This window comes from Thalia democratica, chromosome 7 (genome assembly GCF_965202585.1).
Source record: "Thalia democratica chromosome 7, ktThaDemo2.hap1.1, whole genome shotgun sequence".
Taxonomy (NCBI): domain Eukaryota; kingdom Metazoa; phylum Chordata; class Thaliacea; order Salpida; family Salpidae; genus Thalia; species Thalia democratica.
The window spans coordinates 2,921,321-2,943,093 of record NC_139171.1 but is presented as its reverse complement, the minus strand read 5'-3'; the positions used below and the strand labels follow the sequence as shown (position 1 = coordinate 2,943,093).

General features: G+C 25.5%; 1 protein-coding gene across 1 annotated transcript; it reads left to right on the top strand.

Moving 5' to 3' along the window:
- The first annotated feature begins 12,715 nt into the window (after window positions 1–12,715).
- On the top strand, window positions 12,716–21,187 carry LOC145840697 (solute carrier organic anion transporter family member 2A1-like). The gene is made up of 14 exons (XM_082948022.1): window positions 12,716–12,772; window positions 14,656–14,810; window positions 15,533–15,691; window positions 16,416–16,600; window positions 16,771–16,869; window positions 17,191–17,330; window positions 17,705–17,772; window positions 17,970–18,136; window positions 18,401–18,602; window positions 18,893–19,052; window positions 19,390–19,565; window positions 19,933–20,092; window positions 20,318–20,414; window positions 21,072–21,187. Exons 1-14 carry the CDS (start codon window positions 12,716–12,718, stop codon window positions 21,185–21,187), a joined length of 1,941 nt encoding a protein of 646 aa, XP_082804148.1.
- The last annotated feature ends 586 nt before the right edge of the window (window positions 21,188–21,773 follow it).

The window sequence follows — 21,773 nt, the reverse complement described above, 5'->3', positions numbered from 1 at the left end:
ACTTTTCTTGTATTTGTTTAACTTTTGTTTTATTGAAATAAAATATGTTTCATAGCACTGATTTGTAAATATAAAAAGTAGTATTTTTACGTATTCAACACAATTAAACTTAACTCTTTTTTAGAGAATATAGTACATTTTGAATAAACATCATAAGTATTAAATTAAAAATAACGTTCATTTTTAATATGATTAAAAAACAAAAATAAGTGATCATATTTATAATTATTCGTAAAAAATTGTACACTTAAAAAACTTTCGTATGAACTTTCGTCAAACAGTTCAGTTAATTAGCAATTAGAGTCAATTTAATTTAATAGTTTTTACTAAAAAAGTTGTTCTAATGCAAACTAACGAAATTAAATTCAGAATCAAAGTGTTTGAAAAGTGAGACTAATGAAGCATATAAATTCCCGACGGAATTAAAAGCAGATGTATTTAATCAGTAGTTAATAAGGGCGGGAAAATTAGTTGGGCTGTTTTGATAAGCCGTAATAATGAAAAACAGCAGTGCTAGTTAGCTAAAAAATAGTTTATTTCAGTTATTAACATTTTCTAAAATATATGTAATACAGAGAATATATTTTGTTTTTTATTAATTTATTTGAAAAATAAATTTGCAGTATGAACTAGGTGTGTTTAGCTTTCAAAACTTACTTTTTATAAACAATAATATTTAACAAACTTGCGTTCGGTTGACCTATTTTGATTTTAAATTTGAATAAAATACAACTAAAATATAAACGATATAAGGTGTGCCGGATAAAAGATGATTTACAAAATGTTACATACTTTTTACTACGAACTAAATGCAAAACATTAAACTTTTTGTTGGTATATCAGCATTGGATTTGTGTACAACTTCCTAACTAAGTTTTTACAAGTTTGTAAAGTTTAAATTTATGCTTGTAGGTATATTTTAAGAGCATCATCAAGCAAAGAATTTAAAACTTTTGAAAACATAGTATGCAAAGTTTGATATGATATTCAAGTTTTGGACATAGCTTATACTTATTTAAAGTTGTTTTACCTTTATTGTAGTTTCTAGGAATTTTACTCAAACAATAGTTTGTAAATAAAACTGTTGTTTTAAAACAAATTTTATTTGTTTTATCTAAAAATAAGTACTTTGTTTAAGTTAAAGTTTGTTTTTATCAACAAAAACTAGATGATGTGATTTATATCGCAGTCACAAAAGTTATTAACTTATTCATGGTGTGGTTTCTTTGCTGTAATGCTTTTGGCACTGGCTAAAACATTTCTTACTTTTTTTATAAGTGTTAATTAATTTTCTTGAGTTCCATTAAGTTGTTAAGAATGCTGCATTTATTTTGTTAAACATTTTATTTTATCTTTTTATTATATTTTTTTATTTAACATACTTGAGTTCCATTAAGCTGTTGAGAATGGTGCATTTCCTTCGTGTAAACATGGACCGCCCCGTACAAGTTGGTCGAATACCTGGTGAAGTCAATGTTTCCGAACATTCTGGGCGCTCCCGACGCGTAGAAGGTCTGATTTCTATGGTAACCGAAGAAGCCCGCCCCCACAGAGAACCCTGTGATGATTTTATTGTTTTGAAACCCATGTTTTGAAAAATTATAAGATATAAGATAATGATATAAACAAAACCTTGTCTGCTGTTACTTTTTACTTTTTAATTTTAACAACTTAGCTTGTTCGCTGTTATTACGTCACAATACAATTACCTCGTTCGCTGTTATCCCAGTTCACTTTTAATTTTTACTATTTATTTTTTACTTCGTTCTATTTTATTTTCTATCTTGTTCGCTGTTATTACGTCACAACTACCTTGTTCGCTGTTATTACGTCACAATTACCTTGTTCGCTGTTGTCCCAGGAATTCTTGATGATGCTGTCCTTGTCGATGAACTTCTTGCTGTTCAACTTATTAAACTCCTTCTTGGTCATCTGGTACTCGGGACTGTACACCTTGGGTGGACCAACCAGGTCTGCTTTCAGGTTGTCGATGTTCATTATCATGCCTTGTTGGTAGTACGAACCAGGGGTGCCCAACACCAAGTTCGTCTTGTTGTTCATCTGTTTGTTTGTATATATTGTAATTTATTCATTTGAATAGTCAACAAGTTTACAGATTTTTTAATCAAAAATTCTTATGTTTCTAACACCACATTGGTTTTGTTGTTTGTTTGTTTGTATATATTAGGAAAATTTTTTAAATGTTTTTAATACGACATTGGTCTTATTGTTTATTTGTTTATCGATGAAAAAAAGTTATTTATCAAATAATTTACAACTTTTTTGTTTTGAAGTTTCTATTGAACCTAAAACTACATTGATTTTGTTGTTCATCTGTTTGTATTTTATTAATTTAAATAGTCAACAAGTTTACAGCTTTGTTAAGTTTTCATGTTTCTAACACCACGTTGGTCTTGTTGTTTATTTGTTAAGTTAAGTTTTGTTAAGAAAAAAAAAGTTATTTATGTAAATAGTTTACAAGTTTTTTTTGGACCCAAACCACGCTGATTTTGTTGTTGATATACTTGATAGGTTTTTAATGTCCTTAAAAAATAATTGCGTTTGATAGACTAGGTCTAACTTAAAACAACAAGAAAAACAAAAAACAGCTTCTAAAGCGAAAAACAAAAAACAAAATAGTACAGCAAAATAATATAAGCAACGAAACTTAAAATCTAAAACAGAAGAATAAAACCAAAGTTTACTCAATAAAACTACGAATAAAACTAAAACCTTATGCAAATGAGCTGAAAAACCCCCTATGCAGGAAGCGTAGCTGTTCTGGGTTCCGTGTTCCTGAGAGTCCCTGTCCAGCTTGCACATTTGGAAGGTGCGGGTCTTGGTTTTGGGGAAGTTGGGGAAGTAGTAGCAAACGCCCTCCGTGTTGTAATATTGCTCCACCCCCCCAAAGTCCGCGATTGTGGTGTGCCCCGGTCCGCACGTCTGTAAATTAATTTTCAACATTTTTGTTTGTTTGAGTTATTAGCGTCTTTGGTCCGCGTGTTAGTATGTGTTTATTACTTTTTGGGTGAAATAAGTGCTTTAAGTATTAATAATATAATTGATAATAATTAATGTTATTTTTGTTTTATTTATATGAACATACAAGTGCTCAAAACATTTATGGTGAATGCAAAAAGTGTTTATCTAAATATATACGTGCAAGCAAGTAATGTTTGCAAAAAATGATTTATAACTTGTTATTTTGGTGAATTGATATTATTTTGAGCTAAAACATAAATAAAGTCTGTAGTTTACTTTGTCACGAAAACATTTAGAACATTTTACGAAAAAAAAGTTAAAAGCTGTAGTAAAAAATTAATTTTTTTTATTTATCAGTTAATTGTTGAAGTCTACATGTTTTTAGTTATTAAATTAAAATGAAAACTGTTTAAGGTTTGTGCATAATAATTCTGCTTACATAATCTTTTCTTGGCTTAGTTTTATGCCGAAAAAAAAATTAAACAAAGAAGTTACCACACAAGTAGAATTACTATAACAAGTCTCTGGAGAATAATTAATTAAAAAGATAATCAAAAGTTTTGACACTGCTTAAGAGTTATAGTAGTGTAGTATAGCATAAATAAAAAAATCATTTATGCTATTTTACCGGTAGTAAAACTGTTTAGCTTTATAAATTAAAGATGATTACTTTTTAAAAATTACTTAAAAGTTATACAGTTAAGCCCTTGATTTATTTTCACTACGGTAGAGGTAGTAGAGTATACGTTTATATACTCTAAATTTAATTTACAAACAACTTACTAAAAGTCCATTTTCTTTAGAAACTTCGAGAGTAGCTCCAAGCCTTTCGTCTATTGTAGTCACATCTTGATTTACTAAATATATATATATATGTATACATTTTTTATTTAATTAGATTAGTTTCATCTACTTAACCTACTTCTTGTTTAGTTAAAAACATTGTTATTAATATTACTAAGTAGATTGCAATTTTTTTTTTGAAATTAAATTAGTTGTTGTGAACACTTTTTATAAAACAAAGTTGTTTTAAACTTAGTTGGTAAAATATAAAAAAAGAACTTTTGTATGTATTTTCGCCTGCTAAAAACAAAGTGCTTTATACAATTTGTAAGTGTTCAACGTACGAACTTGACAATTAGGAGAAAAAGCTTTTTTATGAATAAGATTTATGGTTTATTTGAGTTGAATTGCGAAACTAACAAACAGCTTTTATAAAGTTTTTCGTTATACTAAATACAAAAAGTAACTTTTCTTCTTATATTTTATTATGCTTGCCTAAAATAATAAAAATTAATGTATATTGTCTATATCTAGACTTTCTCTATAATTTTCTATTTGTTTATTCATTAAAGTTTTCTTTGAACTAGTTATTTAAAACTAGAAACATAAAAAAAGTTTTCGAATTTAAATTTAAAACAACTTACATCTTTTTCTGAATGTGAACTTATTGCATGTTCCGTTTGTAAAATAAAAACTTTTAGAATTTAAATTACATTGGAATATGTTCCCGTTTTTTTCCGATTTCGGTGCCCCAACTAATACTCTGAAATAAACATAAAAATAAATTAATAATATTCAAGAGCAACATATAACGTGTGTTAAAAAAACTTCATTAAAAATAATATTTTTTTAAAAATATAAGGAGTGCTTGTATTTAAAATAAAGCTTTATATAATTATAACATGTCTTAATATAAAAAAATAAAAGTTACATGGCTTATTATTAAGCTTTGCATATAAAGAACAAGAAAATATTTACAAATTTTAATTCGTAGAAAGTACCAAATTTCTATCAAAACATTTAGCTTGCCTTTTTAAGTACAAACAGTAGGATTTTTATTTATTTTGTTTAATAGATAACTTACCAACAAGTTATGAGGCGAATTTTTAGATAGATTATTGTTTTTACACATCTAATGTAATATTATAAACAGTTTAATTTTATTTCTATTCAAACTAAAAAACAAATTAATTTAGAATGAACAAACGAACCCTTTGTAGCTTTTAGAGTTGAATAAGGCGATAGATGCACCGAATTCTGAATTTTTGTCGTCTTTGTTTTGGTAGAAAGAAGGATATTTGACGTCCAAGTTAAAAGTTGAAGTGTCATCTACCAGTATTAGAAATGTCGTCAGTATACAAGCTAGTATTTTCATGTTAACTTGTTTCTTTAAATATCTGAAAAATAAAGTTATATTTATTTTGCTGTAGTGTTAAAGCGTCTGCTAATGTGTTCTGGTAAAAATATATTGCTAAATGCTTGTTGCAATATTAAATATTAGTTTGCAAAAGTATTAAAATTTAGTCAGCTGTAAAAATTTATTTTTTACATTATTAACTCATTTGTAGTATACCAAAATATTTATCTTTAGAAACAATATAAATTCGGTTGAAAAAAACGACTGTTTGGAAATATTAACATTTTACAAAAAATATCGAAAGCGAACATAAAACTGAAAGTTTAGAAATCAACTTTAACTTAAACTTATGTTGTTATTTGTTATAATGCATTGTTGGTCAAAGTACTTTGCTTTAGTGAAAATAAATTTACTAAAAGTAAATAAAAACAACTCTTTTTACTTCCAATACAAAATGATGCCTAAATGATATTCATTAATTTTATTCTCGTAATTAAACTATATAAAAAAAAAACTAACTTTTAAACTAAAAAAAAAGAGGGTTTTTTAATACTTAAAATTAGTCCATTAAATTTAATTCTTTGTCAGACTAACAAGTTTTTTATCGTCTAAATATACTGATGTAATTCAAATATCAAATAGCATTCAAATTCTAATAAGTATTTAACACTAATCTAAAAAAATTAGTATACTCACTTACAAATAATTTGGATTAACTGACTTTAATTGGTCTTTTGCTTATAATAAATATTACAAATTAAACAAAAACTTAATGTGATTTTTTATAAGCAAATGCTACTTTGCTGCTAATTTATTAAAACTCATTACTGTTCAAAAAATTAAGCTACTTTAATCCTTATGTTCAAGCTATTTTATAAAATTTTGAAGCTTCTTAGTAAGTGTTAAAATGAATCTAAACAATATAAATACTTTACGTTTTGAGAAAAAATGAATAAAAGTTGTACCATAATTTTAAGAAAAAACTATATATAAAATTGAACAAAACGTTAGAAAAATAAAAAAGAACAAATAACCATTTTAGTTTAGTACCAAGCTAAATCATCTAAAACTACCTTTAAGTTTGTTTGTTGAATAATTTATTTCATATTAACTAAAAAAAAATTCTTTACTATTTGAATATTTTGTCTCGATTGCTAAGTTTATTTAAATCATATTTTTACAAAAAAACTTGAAATAATAACAGCTGCAACAAAAATCATAAATCTGCAATGAAGTCATTGATGTCAAACTCCTGTTAAAAACATCAATAATAAGTTTTACTGCCCCAAAAACATTTATGATGTGAGATGAAAGTAAACACAAATAGTTAATACACATGATTCAAGTGTCCTCTCCACATTATTACGTCATAAACATCAAATCGCGCTTGTCAGTATTTTGTTTGTTTTCTCCTAAAATAATTTTCGCGGTCATTGTACTTGTCTGACTTGGAAATTATTAATAAATCTAAAAAAGTATTACATAAAAAAGTTTATAGTTTGCTAAAATCTGTTATATTCAAACAAATACGTCTGATTCATGAACAAATACTAACGTTGAACCACGTAAATATTCTTTTTGTTTTTTTATACAATTTTTCTCTGATTAAAATAATTAAAAAAAAACTCTTTTTAACTAAAACTTTTATTTTTCTTAATAAAAAAAAAATGATAAACTGATAACAAATAAACTTTTATTTTACGGTATATATTATTCAAAATTTTAATATTTTTTACCTCCAAGCATAACAACAACCTATTTTTATTTCAAATAAAAAAACTTCTGTGCATTATCCTTAAAACTAATTAACAGGTAAACAGATAAAAAAAAGTTTATAATCGACAGGAGATAATGAACAATTCTAAGCTCATCACTGTAGCTGATATATTTGCAACTGATTGAAAAACTTTTCGCCTCTTTTGTGTTTATCTGTTCATGTGGAAAAAAAATCTCTGTTTGCGCAAAACGTTTCAACCTGCTCAGTAGCGACTACTTGCGGTTAGAAAATTGGTTGAAACACATGTTTTGTTAGGTTTGAGCGTTTGTTTGATATGTTCATTTTAATAGTTAATTTATACTGAGTTTTAAAAGTAACTTTTTTTATTGCTTTGGTATGTGTTAGAAAACCCTTAAATTTATAATTTATAGAATTTATAGAAAATGCTCTAAAAACTTTAGGTTTTCATAATTCTTAAGTACTTACATATTTTTTAAACTTTGTTTAACAGTTTTTTAACTCTATAACCACCTTATTAACTTTGTAAGAGTAATAGTCAAAACAACCAATGTAAATTTTATGTTGTTTAAAATAACTATATTTTACATCTATTTGCCTGTTCGCTAAAAAAAAGTAAAGGCTGTTATAGGTAAGTGTTAAAATTTTTTTGATATGTTTTTTTTGAAATTTATTATATGTTGTTTTATAAACCATTGAAATAGTATATTGTAAGTTGAACTAGTACTTAATTATTGATAAAATATCAGATTATTATACTAACTTACATAGTTTAGTTTAAAATTACACCTAATATAACTAATATGTATAGATTTAATTTTGAACTATATCATCTTTTTCTAAATTTAGTGTAAATTTAGAAGTGAGCTTAGAATCTTATCAATTTTTCACAAAACATTATTAAACTAAGTGTTATTATTATTTATTAGAACAAACAATATCAATTTGACACCTTTAAAACAATTTAAGCGCATTTTTTAATAATAAAAATTTATTGTTAAGTATAAGTAGTTTATGTTTAAACATAAATATTTTCAACTATTTAATGTGCATAGATTTTTAAATATTTAAAATAAAAACTAATTGTATATAGTTGTTTAGTTGTTCGTAAGTAACTACTGTAAATATTTAACACTACTTAATATTGAACTAAATGTTAAGCTAGCAATTATCCAGAAGTTGAAGCTTTACTTTTAAAGTTTATATTTATGGTTCATGGTAGTATTAATTTACATAAAAGTGCTCACCAAGTCTTGCAATTTTAAAGATTCAAGCTAAAGTTTTGCTAAGTTTTTTAATTTGTAAAACGAAAGCTAAGTTTTGAATTTTATAAAACCTAAGTTTGCTTTATTAAAAAACTAGAACTCATCATGTTCTTATAACTGTGAAAGTTTAAATAACTGAAAATAAAATTAAACTTTCGAATTTAAGATGGTTATACGTTTTATAAAAAATTCGAACAAAAACAAGTTGGTTGGAATAAAATAACAACAATTTTTAAAGTAGTTGTTTTATTGAATATGACGTTTTTCTGCTCTATATCAGTAACACAGCTTTAAGGAGTTCTGAAAAGTATAAGTATTTCGAAGAAAATAAGACAAAGTAGGAGATGTATATTGTATATATGTTATACATAAATAACATCATAAGTACTAGTAAACTAAGCAAGTAAAAAAGTTCTGTCCTGGACAAGACATTAAAAGGTATCCAAGTGGTGTGCGACTCGATAACTAAGGTTCTTCGTTCACCAGGTTCTTGATCAAATACTTTAGCGTCTACTTTTTTGTCCGATAAACTATAAAAGTGAGTTGTTATATATTTTTTTTGGTTATCATAAACTTGTTATAAAACTTTTCTAACTTAATATGCTTTAAATACTATACGTAGTTAGTATTACAATTCTTGTTAAATTAACAATTCTAAACTAATGAAGTATATGATTGATGTATATTGTAATTATAGTTAATGTATATTACTTTTATTATAATTCAAATGTTTGTCAGTTTTTTTAAGGATTTTTTTAATTGCTGTTAAAAGCAAAACATTAAGTTATGGCAGTTAAATTATGAAACAAAATTTTTGTTTTGTATATGTGTTTAAATAATATACAAGTTTTTCATTACTTTAGTAAATTGAGCTTTTTCAACTTTAGAAGAAGTTGGTGGTTTTATTTTCTAGTAGCTTTAGTATGGCACGAATATTACGCGTTACTAAATAAATATAAACGTACTCTAAAATATAAAGTTTGCGTTTGATATACTAAATATTCTACAAATATTTTACAAAAAAATAGTAGTCTTAAGTTTATAGTATGTAAATATTTACTTAATTGTCAACATTTTACTACATTATTGTTTTATTTATAAAAGCCTAACTTATAATTATATAAAAAAAAATTCTTATTAAGCTTTTTTTTTTAATTAACTAAGAAAAGAACTTGTTTTATGCATTAAATATTTTATAAACCAATGGTATAGTATAGATTAAATAAAACTTTTTAGTTTTCAGCAATTAGGCTTTCTATTTTGTTAATTTCTAACTTTGATCATTGCTACTAAGTAATAAAAACTATTAAAAAACGATCAAGTTTAAACTATTTTCTATTAAATAACTCGTATTTATTTTTGATAAGTCGGTAATATAATGTAAAGTATGCTTTACCAACAAGAACAGTAACAAAACTATTAAAAGATTAAAACTGAAAAGTTTTAAAAATTTAATCAAAACTTTGTGTATTAAGTTATATTATATTAAATGAAAAATTAAAAGTGTTTTGTAAAACTAAAAAACAGAGCTTGATTCGCTATAACTTTTTATTTAAGTTTAAATAACAAACACACTAGTTTGCTTAAGTTATAAAATTTAACGTGAGTCTCAATAAGTTTTTGAAAGTTTTCTATTTATTTAAAGTACGTTTCCAAAACAAAATAGTATTATTTTTTGACTTATTAAAATGTTAACTTTTTAGTTTGTAAGTTTTTTATTTTTAGTAGGTTAATCGTTTTAAATATAATTTTTTTTCAATAAAACTAATTTTTAATTAAATCTTTTAAGTTGCACTTTATACACAAAAAAGCAAAACTAAAATAATAACTAAAAATTATTCGAATATATAACAAGATAATAAAACATTACAAATATTTTGATTAAAAATAATATAATTTTAACATGTAACAAGTGTGGTTTAGTGTAAAATAAATATAAGTGAAAAAATATTAAAATACTTTTAAAATTACTATAAAATTCAAGTTAAGTTACTTTATACTTTACACAAAACAAGACTAATTAAAAGTTTAAGATACATTAAACAGAATAATTGATTTAAAATAAAAAATTGTACTTTTGTGACGAGATAATGATTTTCTGTTATTTGAATTCGTGTTGAAAATTCTTCAATAGTTTATAATTAATATTTTATGAGTTCAATTAAATAAGTTTAAAATCGTAAAAAAATCTAGAGCGCTTTATTAGCTGTTAAAAATAAAAGAAATTAAACAATAGAGTCAAACAGTTTTGATAGTTTTAAAAGTATTATGATTAAAACGATTTACTAGTTTGAATTAAAAGCTTCAGCGGTAATTTACTGTAATTTATAATTTAAATACAGGTATTTCTCAATAAAAGCGCGTAAATAAACGAGGAAGTTATATTTAATTTGTAATAGTCGTAAACATTAGTATAAACGCATTAAATTCAATTGTACGAAAACAAGACCTTAGACGTTTTAATCAGGATTTTGAAAACAAAAGCTTTAACAAAGAAAGATTAATAGAGCTTACTAAAAGTTAAGCGTATTTTGTTGTTGTTTGGGTTTATGTTGTCGAGTAATCTTTACATTGTAGCAATTTAAAGTTCAAAGTTCTATGTTTTAAAACTGTTTAGTTATACAAAAGTATAAATTTCTAGTTATCTTTTTAATTATGAGTTGAGCTCAAATATATTGTGTGTACTAAAGTTAGACATTTTTCATATAAATTATCAAACGATTTAGTTTTAATTATATTGATGAAAAATATAGTATTTAAATATTTAAAGTTTAAGCTAAAGTAAATAGTGATCATTGTTTTTGTTAGTCGGATAAAACTTAAGGAATTTAAACAAGTTGTTTTTTATCTAATGAAGTAAAGTTTACAAGTAAACAAATGTTCAAATAATAAAATAAAACAAAACAAAAAACTAAAAGTAAATAAATATTAAGTTTAAAAATATCGTTGTTTAAAAAAAAAACATCCAAGTATGTAAACTCTTATGTTAAAAGTTTTTGAATACTTAACATTCTATTGCAGTTGGTTTTATGAAATGCTTTTTATTTTTTGTTTTGATTAAGTACGTTATTTTAGTATAAACTAAAAATGTTTTTATAGAAAATTCTTTTAAGCCTCGTTTAAGTTATGAGAAAAAGTTACACTTGATTTTTATTTAGTAGTTTTAAACTTTGTTTGTACAACTAATAAGTTTTAATTCTTTAACTTTTGTTCTAGCACCTAAAAATTTTTAAAAATCATAAGACACTGATTATAACAAGAATACTTAATCTTTAAAACAAAAATGTAGAATTTTTTTAAGAATCTATTTATTATTAGCGTAAGATATCTGAAACTTTTAATAAGCTTTATAAAAGGTATCGTATTATTACGTAATATTACCTTGTATTATGACATAATACTATCCTAAGTTTCAGAAGTGTTAGCTATTTAGTTTGAAAATTTATAATAAATTGTTTGAGTCAGATATAAAGTAGTTCGTAGCTTAAAAATGACAAAGTTTAAATTTACATCTAAACTTTAGTCTAGACAAAATAAAAAGCTTAAAAGTTCTACACAATTTTTTTATTATAATAACAACACGGACAATTAACTTGCTAATGTTTATTGTTACATATTTTATTTTTTGAGGAGTTACGTATGAATAAATTTTGTTTACAGTTTAAAAGAGATAGTATGCTTTCGATAAAAAAAGTTTCAAAGTCGGAATAAGAATAAATGTTAGTATAACATTCTGAGTCAGTTTAAAACACTTTTAAATTAATTATTATCTTTAAATTAACTATAGGCAGACATAAGAAGTTAAAGCAGTTTTTAGAAGTTATTATAAATTGTGATTAAGCGTAATACATTACAAAAGTGCAGCAAACTTTAGCTAATTTTGATAAGAAAATTTTAGCTAAAGATTTTGTTACTCTGGTTTACCAATTATCTTTATAAGTTTTTTCTTTAGTTAATTTAATAAGTTTTTTGTTTAAAAATATTTTATGACCAACTACTTTAAATAACTTTAATAGTTACCCGTGTTATGGCTTTGGCAAAAGTCCAGCTTGATTAGATTTTTTTTTCTTTAAATATGATACTCTTTTGAAATCAATTTTTATTTAATTTTCACTATAAAAAGAAGTACGTATAAAATCACAACATTTATAAAAAGTAAAGTTTTTCATGAGAATTTTGTATTTTGTTTTAACATTTTTTATGGTTTTTTACTGAAAATGATAAAAGGTTTTACAAAAGTACTAACAAAAAAAAAATAAAAGAGTGAAAGCATAAAATTTATCAACCATCATAAAGTATATTTTTGTGTACTAGTAGTTTTACACAACTTTTTTTATTCAAAAACATTAAAAAATAAAAGAACTTAAATCAACATGTAATGAAAAAAAGTGATAAAACTCGTGTAAGGCATTTTCGTGTATTAGTTTTATGAATAAACATTTTTTTTATGTTTACACAAACTTTATGTTTGCTGACAAGAAACATGATCGCAAGTTAAATTTTAACTTATTTTTTCTTTGTTTTAGCCGAGGCACTAAACATTGCTACATTGTTGAAGTGATATGATACAACTGAGTTCTAATTAGTAATAAAATGATCAACAATTTGAAGGTTTTCGCGGCCTGTATGGGCTGCTTTATTCTTGCTGAGGTTTGTTTTGTTGTTTTTATTTATAAAATCCTTTTTTTTTAATAATTTAAGTGTTTATGTTATAATTTAAAATTTACTTTTATCATAATAAGATGGAAACCAAACAAAACATTTACAACTTTTGTAAATTTCTACTTTCTATTTTTTCAAACTTCAATTTTTAAGAAGTAGAAAGTCTGAAACAAAATTAAAGTTTTATTCAAAAACCTAAGATTTTCATTGTAGAAAAAACTAAATAAAGTTGTTCTATAAGATTTATACTTTAGTTAATGTTTTTTATTAAAGTAAGTTTGCTTATTAAATCAAAAAACGTTGTGTAAAAAATGATTTACGATGTTTTAGTATCTCTGGCAATAAACTTTAAGTAAACAAAAGTGTAAACAATTTAAAGTTTAAGTTTTTATTATTTTATGATGTTTACTGAAAAAACTTTAACTTGTAATTTAAATTCCTAAGATTATTTTTCAAGTATATCGGAAACTTAATTTATTGTCTTATGACCCTTTTTATTAAAAAACGAGCAATTATTTCAAAAATATAAAAAGTATAGGAATTTTCAAACTAAACGTACTAATTGAGTTTATAGTTAATAAACAAATAGTTAAGTTATACCTCATACCATTTTGAAAAGTATTTTATTATTTTGTATGCTTTATTATTCGATCGTTTTTTAGATATTTTTCGGATGGTTAACATTATTTTTTATAACTTTTTTTCTAATTTTAGAGCTTCTACGAAGTAAATAGCATTAGAAACATTACAACAGTATAAAGAAAGAATCAAATAAGATTAAGTAAACTTATTTTCAAATCTTATAAAATACTTAAAAAAGTTCTACGAAGGATTTTGTTAAGTTTAAACAAAAGCTTGATAAGATACAAAAATATACAGTGTTTAAATAATTAAATCTTTTAACTAAAATTTTATGACAACTATTAAAAGTTGATCGGATTTTCGACTTAAAAACTTTTGTGATCAAAAATTTGTAGTTTTGTTTTAGAACTATTTAAAGCTTAGTTTATATACAACTTGTTATCAAATTTAAAGTTGTAATGTTTCTTAATAGAATAGTTTACGTGTATAATTGAAACAACTAGTTTCAAGTTTAGAAGTAACAATGTTTGATCAGAAATAAATTACTTATTCATTTTAATCAAAAAATTGTATTTACTTAAGTTAAACAAAAGTTAAGCATACCATAAGTGTGTTGCAAAATTTAAGTAAATTAAGTTTTGTAAACAATAAAAAAAAACGAGAATTATAAAGTTAAAACTTTTATTTTAATCTCTAACATACTGATAGTATTTAGTACTACTCGTATACTAATTTATCTATGTATACATTTTACTACTTTTATATAATAGGCGTAATAAATGTATTGAAAATAGACTTCTGTTATAAGTTTTTAGAGTTTATCCAAAAAATTCTAAATGTTTAATTAGTTTAGCTTCTAAGCTAAGATGCAAGTACTTAAACTTAGATTTGTTAAGTTATCTAACTTACCGTTATATTTTTGTTAAAATATTAAGAAATACTTGTTAAGTTTTGTTGTTTAAAACAACAACTTTTTCATAACGTCATATACTTATCGAATCATACATACCTACGTTTGTTTTCAATGTATTTCAGGTTAAAGTAGGTAACTACTTATTACTTAATAAAAATATTCGTTATAAAATATTATATATATATATTATATTATATTTTCAAAATATTAGAAGGAACATAACTCCTTAAAACTAATTAAAAAAAACGTACTTATTAATTTTGTCAATTTATTTCAAATATTTGTTTGTTTTCTTAATTTTGAAGGACGAATTATTTCGTTTATACTATACAAACAACAGAAGTAGCTCACTTTAAGATAAAAAAACTACTTTCAGATAACAGTAGGAACATACTTAAGAGGATCCTTATCAACAATAGAGAGGAGGTTCCAGTTATCTTCAACAACATTGGCATTATTCTCATCTTGTTCCCAACTTGGTACATTAATCGTTCTTCCCTTCGTCAGCTTCTTCGGTAGTCATTATAACAGGTTTGTACTAAAAAGAAAGCTGAACTTGATTTAAAGCATGAAGTCGGTAGTCATTATTACAAGCTAATTGAAAAATACGTTTGTTTTAAATGCTTTCAAGTTTATCTTTAACACTGTTTAAAAGCTAGTTTAGTGTAACACTCTATAATCCGAATTTAAATTTCTTTTTGTTTCTTAATAAAATTGAGTTGTATTTGTATTCAACTTGAACATAAAGTTGGTAGTTACTATTACAAATTAGTATAAAAACATTTATTATATATAACGCTTTTAATGTAATTGTAACTTGTTTAATTGTAAGAATGCTGTTGAACACCATATTATTAACATAAACTTTATATTATATGTTTTGGTTTTAAGAAAGCAAATAGAAAGATCTCAACTGTAAAATAAATTTTTGAAAGAATAAATATAAAATTTATATTGTAAAATACAGAAACATTCTTATGACAACAGTAGTTTCCATAATAATGTTACTAATATGCTGTGTATGTTTGTTATTATCTTTCAAGTTTTTGATTTACACTTTGCCATATAATAAATATTTAAAAAAATTGTATCTAAAAGGTTGATTAAAAGAATATTTATAAAAATACTAACAGTGTTATAAACATTTTTGATCCTCACAAAATCTTGTTTTAATTACGCTTTTCAAACATGAGAAATTCAGGCAATTTTATTTTTGTAAGCAAAACATTTTCAAACTTGCAATAATTTCACAGACCACGAGTTCTAGCATACGGTAGTTTATTGGTTGTAATCGGATATATTTTTACTGTTCTACCCCATTTTCTAACTGGTGAATATGAATACACTGAAATATCTTCTTCTAATTCAACTTCTAACAATACTCCATCTCAACAAGCCCTTATTTGCACTAAGTGAGTTACAATTGTTAAATTAAATTTGTATAGTTTTCATATTGTTTTCTCTAATTGGATTTATAAGGTTTTATTAACCATGTTTTAAAGTCTAACTATTTTGTCATCTTAGATATTATTTATTTCATAAGCCATATTTGTTTTACTTAGATATCAATATTTTCTGTTACAGACTTAGTTGTAATTTTAAGTGAATGATTAACCAAGTACTGACTGATAAACACGTAAAAGTTTATTTTTTATCTAAAAAGTTTTTTTACTTTTTTATGTTCCTATAAAATGAACTTTAGCTGTAACTCAAGTTTTATATATACAAGCACAAAGATTAAGTGTAAACAAAAGTAAGTTACTTTGGCTTAATCAAACAAACATCTTTACCAGAACTGTTTTCTGCATATGACTAGAGTACTTTCTCTTTTTGTATTTGTTCATTTCGTGAGTCATAATTAATCTTTTATCAAAAGCACGAGGGAACCTTGAATTAAATACATTAAAAGTTTAACATCTAAATTTACGGAAACATGTGTTGTAAGTATAAATGTGTTTTTATAGAAAGTTTTATAGAAACACCTTTTAAAATGTACAGAACCCCAACATCGCCATCTAGTGATGCAGATTGCACCAATAGTGGCAAATTTATAAAATATATTTGTGTCTTGAAATTTAAAATAATCTAAACCACATTGTAGTGCTTAATTAAATTAAAAAATCTTATTTATAACAGAAACACCACTCTAACGCCATCTAGTGGTGACTGTTCTGATAGTGACGACGGTGAAACATCATCAATGTTCATGGTGATGATCGTCGGCATGGTGTTGGTGGGAATAGGGGGAGCTGCGATTTCACCGCTAGGTGTCTCATACATGGACGACCATAGCAACAGACATGACGCCGCTATTTACGTGGGTTCGTTGCTAAGAAGTTTTTATTGCTATCTCTGTCGGTATATTCGTATAATCAAATAAAATTTTAGTAATAAATAAAATTGTAATGCTTTCTTATAAAAACTTTTAAAAAGATCCTAAATAGAAGTTAGAAGAAAACTAATAAGTAATAACGAATATTAATAAATTTAGGAATAATGCAATCAATTGCTCTTGTTGGTCCAGTTCTTGGTTACACCTTATGTTCGTACATGCTAAAAATTTACGTGGATTTTCTCACTACTGATACTTGTTAGTTTTAATTTGTATTTTCAAAAAAATGACTTTAAGAGCTTTCAAAAATCAAAAGTTCAAACGAAATTAACCATAGTTACAAGGTTTGTTTTGTTCAATGATTGCTACAAGCAGTCAAAATTTGAATTACAACGAATAAACATTTTTAATTAAATCTGAAGTATTTTTATTTAAACTTCGAAACATCTCAAGCTTGTTTTTAAAATATGTTGCGAATAAACTTAAACTTACTTTAACAGCTACCGTTTATGTAAAATATTGTACCATATGTACACCACCTAGCGGTAATCTTATTTCAAGCTTTTCTCATTACCACAGCAACGTTGGACATAACACCCAAATCATCGTCCTGGGTTGGGGCTTGGTGGTTAGGTGTCGCCATAAATGTCGTCTTCTTATTGGTCTTTCATCTCACATTCTGGTTTTTCCCTAAAAAGATGAACTTCCAAATCAGAAAGGTAAGTTTTTGACCTCAGTTATGGATTCTAAAAATACTATTAAATTGCTTTGCTTACCTTTGGAGTGTATATTAAAATTAGTTTTTAAGCAAAAAATTAAACTCAAGATCTTATATTAATAATTTAAAATACTACAGCGTTTTATCTTTATTTGCTTTGTATAATAAATTTTCAAGCAAAAGTCGACTTAATTTGTTAAGAAACATGCTACTATACTTAATTACCACAACAAAACTTTAAAAGTTTGTACTCAAAGCATTTACGGGTATTCAAACCATTATTAGTTAACATTCAATTTGTTAGTAATAAATTGTGCTTTTTTAAAAACACGATCAGCTCTATTCACAACAATAATAAAATGAATTTTATACCAGGAAGAACAAATTGAAGCACAGAAGAACCTAGATGAGAAACCAGCGAAAAAGGAGAAAGTGAACTTGAAGTTGGTGTTGAAAATTGTTTTAACTTGTTTTAGTTGGAAACTTGGTATGAATGCTAGCTTGTTAAGTTTTATTAACCAAAAAATCTATTTAAACTTTATAATAATTTACTCAAAAAAGAAGTTTAAAACAAAACTATACAACATTCTTTTCTTAAAAGCTTATTTTAACAAATATTCAAAAACTTATTTCCGCACAGATCATTTGTTCGAGCAACAAAACGACTTTTGACAAACAAGGTTTACATCATGGTAGTTATACTGTGGACAACTAAAGCAGCGGAAATCAGTGGTGTTATCACTTTTAAAACCAAGTATATTGAAAATGTGTTCGGACAAACTGCTGGAAGGAGCAGCTTCTATATTGGTTTGTTTTACATTTTTGTAGTTACATTTTATTTGTTTTTTGTTTTTTATAACTTAAATGAATACTTTACAATAGCCTCAAAAACTTTTTTTTTTTTCGACACTTCAAAATATGTCGTTACTTAACTAAGTATATGAATAAAGAAAAATCTAGACTTTTCTACAAATCAAAAAACTTGTTTAATTTTAAGTTCACACAAAAAATTTACAAAAATTTATAAACATTTATCACAAAAAGAGGTAACTAACATCACCATGACAACAGGCATGATAGTGGGCCCCTTTCTGATTGTGGGTACGGTTTCTGGGGCCATATTCACCAAGTGCATGAAACTCAACTTCAGGGGGATGGTCTACAACGTGGGGATTACCCGTGTTATTATCATGGTCAGTTATGTCGTCATAATGTACACGGGGTGCACTCCCAACAAGATCGCTGGATTCAACGTTGGATATCAAAATCAGACGTTCGTTTTTAATTTATAATTGTTTAATTTATTCTTAAAGCTTTTTTTTATTAAACGCTTCTTTTTTCGTTGCTTGAATATTTTTCTAATATCACAAGAAAAAATTTATATTGTCAAGTTAAAAGTCATTACTTAAAAGTTAAACACATTTTTGCAGAACTACTTATACATTTTATGTTATTTTTTTCAACTGTTTTAGTATAAAGCAATTGTTTTGTTGCATCAACTTGCTTGAAAATATTTTACCTACTTACTTACTTTCGCGTAAATATAAATGAAAACAAATTCAGTTCGGAACTGCTATCACCAACCACTACATGCAACACTGGTTGCAGTTGTCCAAATATGACGTATTACCCTGTGTGTGATGACGTCACAGGTGTGACGTACATAACACCGTGTCATGCTGGTTGCACCGACTACCAGTATGGTGATGACGGCAAAGTTAAGGTGAGTAAATTATATTACTTTTTTCTAAAGTTTGAGAGTTTTCTTATGAACAGCAACACGGTTTTTACGTTTAAAAAACATTACTTTTTTTAGATAACTTAATAATTTTTACACCGTATAAAGCACATATCTAACAGTGCTGGTTTAGCTAATCAAATACAACTATTTCAATTTTTTTTCGTTCTAACAAACTACGGAATGCTCTATTTTCAGAGTATAATCGCTGAACATTGTACAATTATTTTTCTTCAAAAACTGCACACATAAGCATCTGTACAACAAAAATACTTGTAATTTTTTTTACCATTATTCAACTGTAAAATTCTAAACCAATCAGAACTTCACGTCGTGCTCGTGTGTTGGCGGTGGTGAAATGGCGGGAAAAGTGAGCGCGGGAAGGTGTGACGTAGACTCGGATTGTGATGCGTCCATGTGGAAAGCTCTTGTTTTGTTAGGTTTGGGTTCTTTTTGTAACGGGTTTGCTGCAAATACCTCCTACATGTTGTTACTAAGGTTGGTTTAAAATTAGTTTGTATATTTTTACTTTGGTTTGTTTATAGAAATATTGTGGTTTGCAACAACTTCAACTTTTATTTAAAGGTAGTTTTTACTTTAAATTTGGGTAAATTAAATTGGCATTGAAAAAACTCAATTAAAACAATTTTATTTACCCTCATGTAGTCAAAAAATGATTTAGTTATAAAAGCAAAACTTATCGTTTAAGTTAAAAAAAACAGTTCGAACACATCTTCAACTACTTAGCTATCCGCAAAACAAAATTCAACTCTCGCAGCACAACAAACCATAAATATTAAATAGAAATTAGACCAAGTACTACTACTATTATCAAAAATCAAGTAAACAAAACTAATTCTATCAGATCGATCGACCCGAAGGACAAGGCGTTCGGACTCGGTATCGCGTTACTGGTGGTCAGGTGTCTGGGTTGGATACCCACCCCCGTCGTATTCGGAAAATTTATCGACAAGTCTTGCTCGCTGTGGACCCAGAAAGAATGCAGCAGCAGAGTTTATTGCAGCGTTAGTTGTTACGTAATAATAGCTTTGTTTAATGGATGTGACGTAATATTATTTGTTTTTGAATAAAACTGTTTTTGTCACAGCCTTAGTTTTAATGTCATAGTAGACCACTCGAATTTAAAACTCAGACTTGTAGTCATATTTGCTCTTGTAAATGATGATTTGAAATTGATTTACATTTTGCATAATAAAAATAAGTAATTTAATTTTCATAATATTTAACAGGTATACGACGTAGATATGTTCAGAACTTCATTCTTTGCCATGCTTCTGGTGATCTGTGTCGTTGAAGTGATAGTCTGCTTCATACTAAATATTACAGGCAAGTAGAACATTATACAACTTATTTATTAACTCTTTGTGAAATTATTTACTAAACTTAATATATTAACATTGAAATAAATCAATAAAACGCAAGTAAATATTTATTGTTCATTAGTCTAAATAATCTAATATGTAGTTAAATGGTTTACTACGTAATATTTAGCTACTTAATATAACAAACAGACAGAAGACTTATTTACTACTTATTTTTGCTTAAAAGGCATAATTTTCAATAAAAAAGTCTGATTAGTACTTAACTTACAGCTAGTTAGATGTTTACTGCTCACTAAGTTTCTTACTTTATGAACCTAACAGGTCGGAAGACAATCATAACGTATATTTTTCAACATTACTAATTAAGTAAACTTGCAAAATACCACTGCTCCCACTAATTATTTACTGAATGTTACTATTTATAATTGCTTAATATTACTACTTATAATTGCTACTTATTATAAAAAATAGTCAGAAGGTTCATTTACCACTTATTTACTAATTATTTATTTAATTAAACAAGCTTTATTAAAATAAAAAAAGTACTTAATTCAACAGGTAGGTATAATCTTACTATTCACTAATTTTCTTATTTTTTGAACCTAAAAAGTAGGGAAAAATTTATTTATTAATACATTATGTTAATAATTTAACCAAACAGGTAGGAAAAGGATGAGGAAAATTGAGGAGAAAGCCGATGAGGAGGAGGAAAAACTGAAAATGATCACCAGGGGCGGTAATAAGGAGGAAATCGAAAAATTTGACAGCTCACTGTAGAATATTCAAACATTTAGAAGGGTTTTCACAAGTATAGGACTTTTATGTTTGGGTATATCAAAATAATTTTTTTTAGAGAGATCACTATTATAACATTAATAATGAAACTATTTGCTTTGCAATGCTAATGTATTTTATACAGCTTTTGTTTCAATTAATTGTGATGTAGTAATGTTCATAAAAGTAAGTTTTAAGTAGGTACATTTTTTGTACTAAAGGTTTACAATCATTAGATATGAAATATTTTTTTAAAGTCTTTTTTATTAATTTGAGTGCATTAAAAATTCAATCATGTGCTTTTAATATTTTATTAATTGTTTATTAGTTTTGCAAATTGTATAAGTTTAATAAACTTTGAAAAATGCAAACAATGTCATATGAGTTTAAATATTTACATAAAGTAAATGTTAGTTATGTAATAAAAGCAAACATCAGATATGATTGACCAAAAATTTTGTAACTTGTTTCAGATAGTTGTGCAAAAATTCATTTTTATTGTTGCATTGTCTTTATTTAAGTTTATTTACTTTTCTAACTTCGTTGTTTAATTTACTGTCTTTCGACAAACTTATTTTTTGTTTAATGT

Excerpts from the sequence above, each read along its gene's own strand:
- LOC145840697 (XM_082948022.1), top strand. The coding sequence starts at position 12,716 with ATGATCAACAATTTGAAGGTTTTCGCGGCCTGTATGGGCTGCTTTATT. Across the intron at positions 17,331-17,704 it reads TGAACTTCCAAATCAGAAAG|GAAGAACAAATTGAAGCACA; the intron begins GTAAGTTTTTGA and ends ATTTTATACCAG. Across the intron at positions 19,566-19,932 it reads TCCTACATGTTGTTACTAAG|ATCGATCGACCCGAAGGACA; the intron begins GTTGGTTTAAAA and ends TAATTCTATCAG.